The sequence below is a fragment of the Cebus imitator genome, unplaced genomic scaffold, assembly GCF_001604975.1.
Source record: "Cebus imitator isolate Cc_AM_T3 unplaced genomic scaffold, Cebus_imitator-1.0 Scaffold25, whole genome shotgun sequence".
NCBI classification, from domain to species: domain Eukaryota; kingdom Metazoa; phylum Chordata; class Mammalia; order Primates; family Cebidae; genus Cebus; species Cebus imitator.
The window spans coordinates 7,216,246-7,229,390 of NW_016107340.1; the positions used below are offsets into that span (position 1 = coordinate 7,216,246).

Below are 13,145 nucleotides of genomic sequence, written 5' to 3' on the forward strand. Positions count from 1 at the left end.
TAACCTCTGTATACCTCCTATTCTATACTTTTTATCTCAGATTCCAGTTCATAAATGAGCATTCTCTTCACTGTTACACACTCAGCAAAATCTGATTCCCCTGAAACCTGCTCATGCAGTGGCTGTTAACTTTTTCTTGCTGCCCTATGAATATAGGTAAGTCCTTTCTCCTCATTTTAGTTTCCAGACCATTCTCCTCACTTCCTCCCAGCACAAAGAAAATGGCTCCAAATTTTATGTCACCAGATCTTAATACAATACCTCACTGCTGCAGTCATACCTACATCAAAGTTAAACTCCCCCTTTCCAATGATTTTAATTCCTCTCTCTTGTTTCAAGGTCAGTCTTAGCTTGAACCATGGTTGTTTTTAATATGCCCAGAGATGAAGTCTCAAACTTCATGAAACTGAAACTGAAATTTTCATTCTTCCCTCTAAGCCTGTTCCAAACAGTCTTTCTCATCTCAGTTAAACACAAAGGTTAGATCCTAGCCTTTCTATTAGCTCCCAGTGAGATTACACATGCAAGTATCCACAGCCCTGTGAAAATGCTCTCTTGATTATCAGAACATGAGGAGCAATTATCAAGCACGCATATGCAGCTCAAAACACTTTGCTTAGCCACACCGGCTTTCTTGTTTCATATGACGCATCCAATCATTTGGGAAATCATATTAACCTGTAAAGCATCTATACAAAGTCTTTCAATTAACTGGCCTGCTTTCTGTCCAGCTACCAACACACACTCTGAACTGGCAACTGTTTCATACCTCCATTCCAGTCTCCTTCTAGGCGCATTCTGTATTCCAGCTTCCTCCATTCTGTTCTATCCCTGCAGACACTCTCATTCCATTTACAGTACACATAAATAACCATAGCGTATTAACACCCACTTCTCCCACCCTTCCTTGCTCCAGTCTCTTCATCCAATAGGGATTTATGTCATTCTTATATATTGATGGTCATTTCAGCAGGAGGGAGAATGAAGAGTAGACAAACAGAAATTTGTCTGTTCATTCTACTCTCTTTTACCAGAAGCCCTATATTAATCAGCAAGTCTTCTACGTCTAAAATCCTTCAATTTTTAATTTTATCCATAATTTACAAAATAATAATATGAGTAGATTTAGCTTTCAATATTTATCTTAGCCTTTATTAACCTCGGTTTCATAACAGAAGCTGCTTTTTCGAAGTTTTATTGTCTAAGATTATTTTTGGAAAATTAATGTTTGTGTTCTACCTTAGGACACAATGGGTGGAAGAAACATTGGTCTAAAGAGTCCTGAATCTGAGAAAGTGGTTCTTTGACAATATCTGACATTACAAATGGCCTTTAAGAGCTGGAGTTTTTATAATACTGGCCTTTCATCCTTTGATTCAGACACTTGTTTTTAAGAAAGATTTTAGTACCCAGGTTTGAATTGCTGAAAAAAATCCAACAATCTTTGCCTCATGATTTTTAATAACCTGATTAAGTTTGTCAGTATTCTGTACAAATTGAGCAAATGTATAACATGAGTAATAAAGAAGAGAAAAAAATTGAAAGCAGGAGGGCATATTTATGAGTAATCTATTATATGAGTCATGTCTAGAATGAATGAGAAGAGTTAAAGAACAATTTCTAAATAGAATAAGATCTAGGCTTCTCTCAAATGGAAGTGATAAACTTGAATAAAATAGTTAAATCTTGACATAAGCAGAACAAGAATTTAAGCATCTGAATAATTCCAATATCAAGGCACAGATTCAATGGAATTAAACAGGTTTTCATAACAGAAAATTTTTAGAACTATTTGGAAAAGATGTAGGAAGTACACCCTTACTTTGCATGAATTAAAGAAATTGCTGTTTCAACATAAAAATAAAGCTGGCTGTAAGGATCTTCTTTAGGGAGTTGTTATAGATGTTCCTCCTAAGAAAACTCGTGTCGTTGATACCTTAGAAATATCATTAGTGAATATGTTATTATTTTGAGTTAAGACATTTTTTTGAGGTTCTTAAAGACAAGAAAAAGTTATCTATAGTACCTCTACTAATTTTTGAAACAATTAAGTTGTATAGCATGTTCTCCAATTCTGAAAAAAGTAATATAATAGGGCAATTACAATTTAGTTTTCAATTCATCATCATTCAAAATCATGGACTTTTGGTATATATCTTTGCACTCATTTTCCTTCCCTTTGACTTTTGTCTCTATAAGCTCAGTTCCTGAAGAGGCATTTTCACCAGGTAGATGACACTTCGTCAAAAGAATAAGGATGATTAATCCTGGAATAAAGCTTGATCCTCTTAGTGCTGCCGGCAATCCAAGGTAGATGTATCTATTTTTTAAAAGTTAAAACATATTAAATATTACATAGGCAGTGTGGTTAGTGCAAAGTAACTTTGTATATCTTTATATTTTACTCTGAAAATAAAAGCAGCTGATTGTTTTGTATGTTGATCTTATATAAGCAGCTTTGCTAAATTCTCTTATTAATTTCAATATTTATTAAAATGTTTTTTTTCTAAATTTCTCATTGAGAAAATCCAAATTTATTTTCGCCTTTCCTAATGTTTTGTTATTATTGTTATTACTATTTTTTCATTGAATAGGATCTTCACCTTAAAATTAATACTGATAGTGATAGCAGTTTTATTTTAGTATTTAATAAGAATGCTTTCAAAGAATCATCATGAATTATAATAGATACTTTTGTGAGAGTTTCTTTAGATGATCTTGATCAGATTAAAGAAGTTCTTTGCCATTATGAGAGTGCTCAAAGTTTGAGTCATGAATGTGAATAATGTCACCAAATAACTTTTCTGCTTGTAGCTGGAAGAGTATCCAAGGTTTTTCTACCTTTATTGTGTTTATAGCATCTATTACTCCAATAGTTTTTCTGATGTTGAATTATCCTTACATGCTTAAAATAAACCCTATTTGTAATTTTTATACATTATTAGATTCAATTTGTCAATTTTTATGTAGAATTTTTTTCATGTGTAAGATTAGCCTACAAATTTTTGTTTTGTACTGAACTTGTTCAGTGTGATTATTAAGATTGTACTAGCTTTGTGAAATGAATTACCAAGTATTCCCTTTTTCTCACAATAACTTGTATAATTTAGGAATCATCAGTTCCTTGTAGGTTTTATCAGACTTTCCTGAAAAACATCTGAACTTGGTGCCTTTGGAGGCTGAGCATTTTCGACAGATTTACATTTTTAAGTAACTATAAAAATATTTATGTTTCTATAGATTTATAATAAAATCTGGTAATATATGATTGTCTAGAAAATTATCTATTTAATATGTTTCTAAATTGTTATATCTAAAATCCCTATGTAAGTATTATAATATCTGTACTTATATTACCTTTTTCATCCTCAATGATGTTTTATTCGTGCCTTTTCTCTTTATTTGCCTTTCCACAGTATTGTTGTTAGTAATATCATTTCACCTTTACAAAAACATAGCTCTTTACTTTCTGACTCCATGGCGTGTAGTCTATTTATTAATTTCTGCTTCTTATTTTTATCTTTCTACTTCTAAAATTTTCTTTTATGAAACATTACTAGAATTCAGAAAAAAAATGAACACCAGTGACTGAATTTAAGGTCTACTGTAATCCATTATAACCTTATTTTAACTTAACTGGTTCCATTTGTAAATGCTCTATTTCCAAATAAGGTCACATTGTGAAGTTCTGAGTGAATATTAAATTTTGAGAAACACTAAACCCTGTAAAAGGTGTTTTACCTCATCAATTGGATTAAAGCATTGAATCTGGATTTAGTCTCTTGACTTAGAGGTACCTTATTCTCCCTTTGGAAGGTGATATCAGAAACCACTGTCCATTTCTTCTTGGAATTTTATAAATTTTTGTTTTGTATATTTGAAGTTATGTTGATAGATTTACATAGGTTCATAATTTTTCTATATTCTTTGAAGTGTTTTCTTTTTTTTTTTTTTCCTGAGACGGAGTTTTGCTCGTTACCCAGGCTGGAGTGCAATGGCACAATCTCGGCTCACTGCAACCTCCGCCTCCTGGGTTCAGGCAATTCTCCTGCCTCAGCCCCCTGAGTAGCAGGGATTACAGGCACGCACCACCATGCCCAGCTAATGTTTTGTATTTTTAGTAGAGACGGGGTTTCACCATGTTGACGAGGATAGTCTCGATCTCTCGACCTCGTGATCCACCCTCCTCAGCCTCCCAAAGTGCTGGGATTACAGGCGTGAGCCACCGCGCCCGGCCATGTTTTCCTTTTATTATTAAGTAATATCCCTGTTTAACTCCATTAGTTTTTTTCCCTTTAACTTATAGTTTGTTTAAATCATTAATATAACTGCAGAAGTTGATTTAGTACGTGTCTGGTAAATCCTTTTAAAACTTTATCTCCAATCATTTTATATCTTTGATCTGTCTCTTATAAACAACATGTAGTTCAAATTTTGAAAAGTCTGATGTAAAAATTACTAACTTTTAACAAACAAGTTTAACCAATTTGCAAAACCACTTAGGCTTATTTTTTAACTTATGTGGAGTTTTTTTCTCATGCATTACCACTACTGCATCTTCTTCCCTTCTATTGGTTGGAATAAATCTAATTAATCATCCTCACATTTTTCATAAAATTTAAAGGTAATCAGTAGTTTGTTCTCAAGAATTATAAAACAATCTGAGATTTTACTTCCTTTGTAAGCTAACAGGCTAGACTGCCACAGTTTCCTGGATGCTAACAGAAGATACAGGACCCATAGGTCAGGGACAAAGGACTTTTTTTAGTCACAACACAGCAGTCAGCACAAGCTTCATGTTCAGGCTGGTTTTCCTTACCCCCCAAGTCCTAAAGACAGCAAGAACCAGGTAAACGTTGTACACACAGTGGATTTGGGCCACAGTTAGGAAGTCCTGAGTTTAGAAAATCCCATCTTTTAAATGGGCATCAAAAAAATCTGCCCAGACTTTGCCCCAAAGGGAGACATTTTCTTATCATCATGAACAGCAAACTACCTGCCCTCTGTCCTTCTGAGAGACACTATATCTTCCAAGGTCATTTATGGTTCCAACGTCCTTGAAAATACAGTCCAGAAAAAAAAAAGCTCTCAGTACCCCTGCTAACAAGAAAAGCAGAGATGTGGGGGTCCATAGAGAATTGTCTACCAACAACATTTCCCCTTTATTTATAGAATATTTACCTTCTGGTAGATTTTCTCATGAATATACCACTTCATCGACTATTCTAATTGGTCTAACTGACAGAGAATGGAACCAAGTCTGTTTAGTGTCTCCAGCACCATTTAATTCAGAATCCAAGCAGCAGAACCAGGCCAACCCTCAATAGTGACCCTTAGCGTTCCTCAACTGTTGTAGAAATCCACTACATACACAACATGTAGCTGAGCTTGCCTCCACATCACTCCTGGGGAGCTCCAGGGAAAAGGGGGATAGATGCAAGGATGAATCTCCTGCTGTCTGCTCTTCCCATACCTCCTGACACATGTCCTTTTGCTGATCAAGACAAAGATCTTAGAATGCTTTAAGCAATGCTAAATTGTTTTATACTGAATAAAGTAGCTTTATTATTGCCCCATCAAGAGAAGCTAATTCATATTTAAATAAAACTCAAATTTCCTAATGAAAGAGTACATGAAAATAGAAATAACGAAAAGTTTTATTCAAAATTCGATTTGTATTTACCGAAGGAAAAAAAAAAAAGGCATTAGGAGACATGAAGATGATTGCTTCAGCAAAATTTAAAGAGGGAGAAAAATATGATTTTGGAGACCAGGGACTGGTGGTGAGAGGAAGTGAGGCTTCAGACCCGTAAAATCATGCAGGATAAAACAAAGAGGCTTTAGAGAGTAATATAATTTGGATAGGTATCGGCGTACAACCATTACCTTCAATATTGTGTTGATTGTTCAGAAATTAACAAACAACTTTTGAAAGCCACGGTTAGGGAAAACATGTGTGCTTATATTGACCAAGCACGTTAGAAATAATGAGAAAACAGAATTCTAGTATGCAAATACGGAATGGAGATACAACATCAGTATCTCTTCTGGAAATAAATATAAAAGTGTTCTTTTCACTTGACAAAGAAAAAGTTAGATATGCTTGGGTCTGCATTATGCACAGCCTATGCTTATAAAACAATTTTAAACAAATTATTATCTTTACCTGAAGGTGACAGAATCATATATTCTGCATGCCCCTGACTCACCACATTTCAAAGTTCCCCAATGTAAACATGTGGAGTCCATTAAAACACCAAAATATATAGGTGCAGGAATGCCAGCTACAATTAACAGAGAAAGAAAAATCTATCAACAGGAATTAAGCTACTTGATTTACTTGGAAATATTTCAATTTTCTTTATTTGCACTGCAAAGTTTAATAAAACATAAATCTAATGGTCTAATGAGTTACTTTTACTGTAAAATTTCCAAATTACTAAAAGATAAGTTATGCTATGGTTAAAATGCAACATAATCATTAGTAGAGTAAAACATTGAATTAAAGATTCTGAGCTTCATATGTTTTCTTAAATGTTTTGGGCCAATTATATGTACATTTTATTTTGGCAGAGCATTTTCTTTCATTTTATTTTCAAATCTTCAAACAGAAAAATAGTGTAATTAAGGTCAGATAGGGCCTTTTCAAGTAAAAGAAATTCTCTCTGTGTGTACTTCATTCTCATATTTATAACATGCTTTTTGCAAACAGAAGGGACATTTGCTAGACTGTTTTTCTGAAATAATTATCTCATTTACTTAGTATTTAATATTGGTCTGATAGAACATTGCAAAAACAAAACAAAACAAAAACTGTTTTTACCAAATACTCTTGTGCAAAATGTATGCAATCCCACACCGAGGGACTTCTCTTCAGACTTGATACACCTGAAAAGTAAATAAGTTTGTAACTAAAAGAAAAATAAAGGTTTAAAATTACCATAGTGTCTCAAATGGGCCGGTTGTAAGCTAGTCACACATAATAAACATTCAAAATTTTACTTTCATGCTCACTTATTGGTTATGCAGGGCTTTATTATCTAGCTGGTAGCCTACACAGAAGCCCATTTCTGGTCAGTAGCACTTTATCCATCACCTTTTCTTATTAATTAATACCTGGTTTAGTGGCCGAGCACGGTGGCTCACGCCTGTAATCCCAGCACTTTGGGAAGCCAAAGCGGATGGATCACCTGAGGTCAGGAGTTCGAGATCAGCCTGGTCAGCATGCAGTGGTGGGCGCCTGTAATCCTAGCTACCTGGGAGGCTGAGGTAGGAGAATCGCTTGAACCTGGGAGGCGGAGGATGCAGTGAGCAGAGTGTGCCACTGTACTCCAGCCTGAGTGACAAAGCTAGATTCCATCTTTAAAAAAATACTTTATTTGTAATAACACAGAAACTAGATGACAACTATACACTAAAAATCCGCACTAAGAATAATACTTAATAAATAAATTTTATACAGTTCTTATTAAGATTAAAAAAGAACAAGAATACTCACTATCACAACCATAGTTTAAAAATTACTTGGAGGTTATAATTTATGCTAAAAGGAAATTTTAGAAGTCTAAGATGTGTAAGATTTGGAAGTGAAAAGACAAAACTTGTCATATTTGCACACTGAAAAACCTACATAGAAAACCTAACAAAATCAACAAATTATTGGAACAAATAAGAAAGGAGCTGGATAAAAGGTAAATTTTAAAAGACAGGAGCATTCCTCTAAACAGCAATAACCAACTAGAAAACATAAGAGAAAATGGTACCACAGGTATACATATATGCCTGTCTATACTTATGTGTAGAGATGATAAGGGTAGAGATAGGGATACACACACACACACACACACACACACACACACACACACACACACACACCTATCTGTCCAAAATAGTGTAAGAATTTATAAGGGAGGGATGGAGCAAGAAGGCTGAATAGAAGGTTCCACCAATCAACCCTCCTGAAGGAACACCAAATTTAACAACTATCTATACACAAACACAAAAAACACAGATGTGAGAACGAAAAATCACGTAAGCACTCACAATACCTGGTTTTAACTTCACATCACAGAATGAGGCACTAAAGAGAGTGGGAAAAACAGTCTTGAATCACCAGCGCCAGCCCTCCCATTCTCCAGCAGTAACCACATGGCATGGAGAGAGAGTCTGTGCACTTGGGAGAGGGCGAATGCAGTGATTCAGAGACTGCATTGAACCCCGTGCTGCCCTACCACAACGAAAAGCAAAACTAAGCTAAACTCAGCTGATTCTTGCCCATGAGAGCATTTAGACTAATCATAGCCAGAAAGTAATCACGCGGCCCCACAGTTAGAACTTGAGCTCCAGCAAGCCTCGCCAGCATGGGCAAACGTGTTCTCCATAAATAAATTTGAAAGGCAGTCTAGGCTGCAAGGACTACAACTCCCAGACAAGTCCTAGTGCTGAGCTGGGCTCAGAGCCAGTGGACTTGGGGTCACATCACCAACTGAGACACCAGCCAGGGCAGCTAAGGAAGTGCTCATGCCACCCTTCACACAACCGCAGGCAGCACAGCTTGTGGCTCCAAAAGAGAACCCTTCCTTTCACTTGAGGAGAGGAGAGGAACGGGTAAAGAAGACTTTGTCTGCATCTGTGATACCAGCTCGCCCACAGTAGGATAGGGCACTGGTAAGGGTCAGGAGGTGCCCATTCCAGGCCCTAGCTCCTGGGTGGCATTTCTACGCATACCCTGGACCAGAAGGGAACCTAATGTCTTGAAGAGAAGGACTCGGTACTGGCAGGATACATCACCTGCTGGCTAACGAGCCTTTGGGGCCTGAATAACCAACAGCTATACTCAGGTAGCATGTCATGGGCCCTGGGTGAGACTCAGGTGTGCTGGCTTTAGATAAGACTCAGTACATTCACAGCTGTGGTGGCTGTGGGGAGAGACTTTCTGTTTGAGAAAAGCACAGGCACAGGGAGCAAAGGGAATTTTGTTGTGCATCTTAGATAACAGCTCAGCCACAGTGGGGTAGAGCAGCAGTCCCCAAACCTTTCGCATGAGGGACTGGTTTTGTGGAACACGATTTTTCCACTTACCAGGCAGGAGTCGGCGATGATTTTGAATGAAACTCTTTCACCTCAGATCATCAGGCATTAGATTCTCATAAGGAGTTTGCAACCTAGATCCCTCACATGTGCAGTTCACAATAGGGTTCACACTTGGATGAGAATCTAATGCTACAGCTGATCTGATAGGAGGCAGAGCTCGTGGGTAATGCTCACTGCTCCCTCCTGCTGTGAAGCCAGATTTCTACCAGGCCAGGGTCTAGTAATAGTCTTTGGCCCAATAAGTAGGGACCCTTGGGGTAGAGCACCAAGCACATTTTTACAGTCCCAGATTCTGGGCTTTGGGTCTTGGATGGCATTTCTGTACCTGCCCTTCTGGGCCAGAGGAGAGCCAACTGCACTGAAGGGTGAGTCCTAGGCCTGGCGGCATTCACACAGGCTGGCTGAAGAACTCTCGTGCCTTAAGTAAACATCAGTGGTAGCCTGACAGTACTCTCTATGGGCCTGTGGTGGTGGTGTCCATGGGGTGAGGCTCCTCTGTCTTTGGAAAGGGAAAGGAAGAGCAAAAAGGTGTTTCTTGTAGTCTGAGCATCAGCTCAGCCACAGTAGAATAGAACACAAGGCAGATTTATGTGGTTTTTTTTTTTTCACCCATCGCAGGCTCCTGGTTGGCATCTCTGGACCTTCCTGGGGACTGGTAAAACTCACAGCTCTGAAAGGAAGGACAAAAACATGGCTGGATCACCACTGGCTGATTGTAATGTAGGGCCTTGAGCAAACATAGGTGGTAGCCAGGTAGAGGTGGGCCTTGGGTGAGACTAGTGCTGTGCTGGATTCCACTCTAACCCAGCACAGTCCCAGTGGTGGTGACCACAGGGGTGCTTGCATCACCCTACCCCCAGTTCCAGGCAGCTCAGCACAGAGAGGCTCCATTTGTTTGGGAGAAATTATGGCAAAAGAACAAGAATCTCTGCCTAGTAATCCAGAGAATTCTTTTGGCTTTATCCAAGACCTTCAAAATGGTAACTCTATGAGTCTATATGAACCACAGCATTATTGGGCTTGGGGTCCCAAGTCCGTTTGAATACCTGGAAAACCTGCTTAAGAAGGAGGGGCACAAACAAACCCAGACTATGAAGATTACAATAAATGCCTAACTCTTCAATGTTCAGACATCAGCAAATAGTGACAAGCATAAAGAACATACAGGAAAACATGACCTCACCAAAGGAACTAAACAAGGCAGCAGGGACCAATTCTGGGGAAACAGAAACATGTGACCTTTCAGATGGAGAGTTCAAAATGGCTATTTTGAGGAAACTCAAAGAAATTCAAGATAATACAGAGAAAACATTCAGAACACTATCAGATGAATTTTACAAGGAGGTTGACATAAATAAAAATAAGCAGATATTCTACGGTTAAAAAATGCAGTGACATACTAAAGAATGCCTCAGAATCCCTTAATGGCAGAAGTTATCAAGCAGAAGAAAGATTTAGTGAGCTTGAAGATAGGCTATTTGAAAATATATGGTAAGGGATGTAAAAGAAAAACAGAGTAAAAAGGAGTGAAGTGTACCTACAAGTCTACAAAATAGTCTCTAAAGGGCAAATCTAAGAGTTATTTGCCTTGAAGAAAAGGTAGAGAAAGAGGTAGGAGTAGAAAGATTATTCAAAGGGATAATAGCAGAGAGCTCCCCAAACCTGGAGAAATGGATCAATATCCAAGTGCAAGAAGGTTATAGAACACCAAGCAGATTTAACCCAAAGAAGATTACCTCAAGGCATTCAATAAACCCACCAAGGTCATGTATAAAGTAATAATTCTAAAAGCAGCAAGAGAAAAGAAATGAGTAACATAAAATGGAGCTTCAATACAACTGGAGACTTTTCAGTGGAAAACTTAACAGACCAGGAGAGAGTGGCATGGCATATTTAAAGTGCTGAAAGAAAAAGCTTTTACCTTCATATCTGGTGAAAATATCCTCCAAACATAAAGAAGAAATAAAGATTTTCCCAAACAAGCAAAAGCTGAGGGATTTCATCAACACCAGCCCATCCTATAAGAAATGCTAAAGGAAGTGCTTCAATCAGAAAGAAAAGGGTGTTGCTGAGCAATGAGAATTCATCTGAACGTACAAAGGTTACAGGTAATAGTAAGGAAGCAGGAAAATGCTAAATATTGTAACACTGTAACTGTGTTGTATACTCTTAACTAGAAAGACTAAAAGATGAACTAATCAAATATAATAATAACTTTTCAAGACATACGCAGTACAATAAAATACAAATAGAAATAACAAAATCTTAAAAATCAGGGGGACAGAGTTTAAATGTAAAGGTTTTTTTTTTTTAGTTTTCTTTTTGCTTCTTAGTTTCTGTATGCAAGCAGTGTTAAATTATTATCACCTAAAAATAATGGGTTATTAGATAGTATTTGCAAGCCTCATGGCAACCTCAAATCAAAAACACATACAATGAATACACAAAAAATTAAAAAGCAAGAAATTAAAGCATATCACTACAGATAATCACCTTCACTGAAAGGAAAATAGGAATTTAAAAAGAAGGAAGAGAAAACCAGAAAACAAATAACAAAATGGCAGGAGTAAGTCGTTTTTTTTATGAATAAGAATATTTAATGTAAATAGACTAAACTAATAAAATGACATAAAGTAGCTGAATGGATTTAAAAAAAAAAAACAAGATCCAATTATCTGTTGTCTACAAGAAACACATGTCACTCATAAAGACAGAGACACAGAAAATAAAGGAATGAAAAAGATATTCCATGCCAACAGAAACCAAAATGAGCAGGGGTAGCTATACTTACATCAGACAAAATAGATTTTAAGACAAAAACTATAAGAAAAGACAAAGAAGATAATTATATAAGGACAAAGGATTAATTAAACAAGAAGATATAAAACTTATAAATATGTATTTACTCAATATTGAAGCACCCAGATATCTAAAGCAAATATTATTATACCTAAAGAGAGAGATAGCTCCTAATACAGTAATAACTGAAGAATTCAGCACTTCACTTTTAGCATTACACAAATCTCCCAGACCAAAAAAAAAAAAAAATCAACAAAGCAACATTGGATTCAATTCAAATTATAGATCAAACGAACCTAATACATATTTACAGAACATTTTATCCAATGGTTACTGGGCACACATTCCTTTCCTCAACGCGTGGATCATTCTCAGGAATAGACCATATGTTAGCTCACAAAACAAGTCTTAAAACATTCAAAAAAAGTGAAATAATATCAAGTATCTTCTCTGATCACAATGAAATAAAACTACAAATCAATAACAACAGGAATTTTGAAAATTATACAAACACATGGAAATTAACCAATATGCTCCTGAATGGCCAGTAGGTCAATGAAAAAATTAAGAAGGAAATTGAGAAATTTCTTAAAACAAATGATAATTAAAACGTAACATACCAAAACTCATGTGATACAGTAAAAGCAGTACTAAGAAGCAAGTTTATAACTATAAATGCCTACATCAAAAAAGAAGAAAAACTTCAAATAAACAACTCAATTATGCATATTAAAGAATTAGAAAAGCAAGAGCAAACCAAACACAAAATTAGTAGAAGAAAATAAATGATAAAGATCAGAATAGAAATAAATGAAATTGAAATGAAAAAACAATACAAAAGATCAACAAAACAAAAAAAAAATGGTTTCCTGAAAAGGAAAACAAAATTGATGACCCTTTAACCAAAATAACTAGAAAAAGAAGAGAGAATACTCAAATAAATAAAATTATAGATGAAAATGAGACATTACAACTGATACCACAGAAATCCAACGGATTTTAGGACATAATTGTTAAACTATGTTAAACTAAAGGCTATTGTGAACAACTATATGCCAATAAATTGAAAAATCTAGAAGAAATGGATGAAATCCTAGACACATGCAATGTACCAAGATTGAACTATGAGGAAATTCAAAATCTGAACGGATCAATAACAAGTAATGAGATTGAAGCTGTAATAAATATCTCCGGCAAAGAAAAGACCTAATGGCTTCACTGCCGAATTCTACCAAACGTTGAAAGAGAAAATC

The 13,145-nt window shown here is 36.1% G+C and overlaps 1 protein-coding gene across 4 annotated transcripts in view; it reads right to left on the reverse strand.

Moving 5' to 3' along the window:
* Window positions 1-1,064: 1,064 nt before the first annotated feature.
* SLCO1A2 (solute carrier organic anion transporter family member 1A2) overlaps window positions 1,065-13,145 on the reverse strand; it is a 91,536-nt gene continuing 79,455 nt past the window's right edge. For 3 of the 4 annotated variants that reach the window (XM_017522948.1, XM_037736480.1, XM_037736479.1), the window contains exons 13-15: window positions 6,824-6,888; window positions 6,167-6,284; window positions 1,065-2,320 (exon numbers count right to left, since the gene is read on the reverse strand). In XM_017522948.1, the coding sequence (XP_017378437.1) occupies window positions 2,101-2,320; window positions 6,167-6,284; window positions 6,824-6,888 (403 nt within the window). In that variant the 3' untranslated portion in view covers window positions 1,065-2,100. The remainder of the gene's footprint in view (window positions 2,321-6,166; window positions 6,285-6,823; window positions 6,889-13,145) is intronic. The other variant, XM_037736481.1, reaches the window with a different exon arrangement.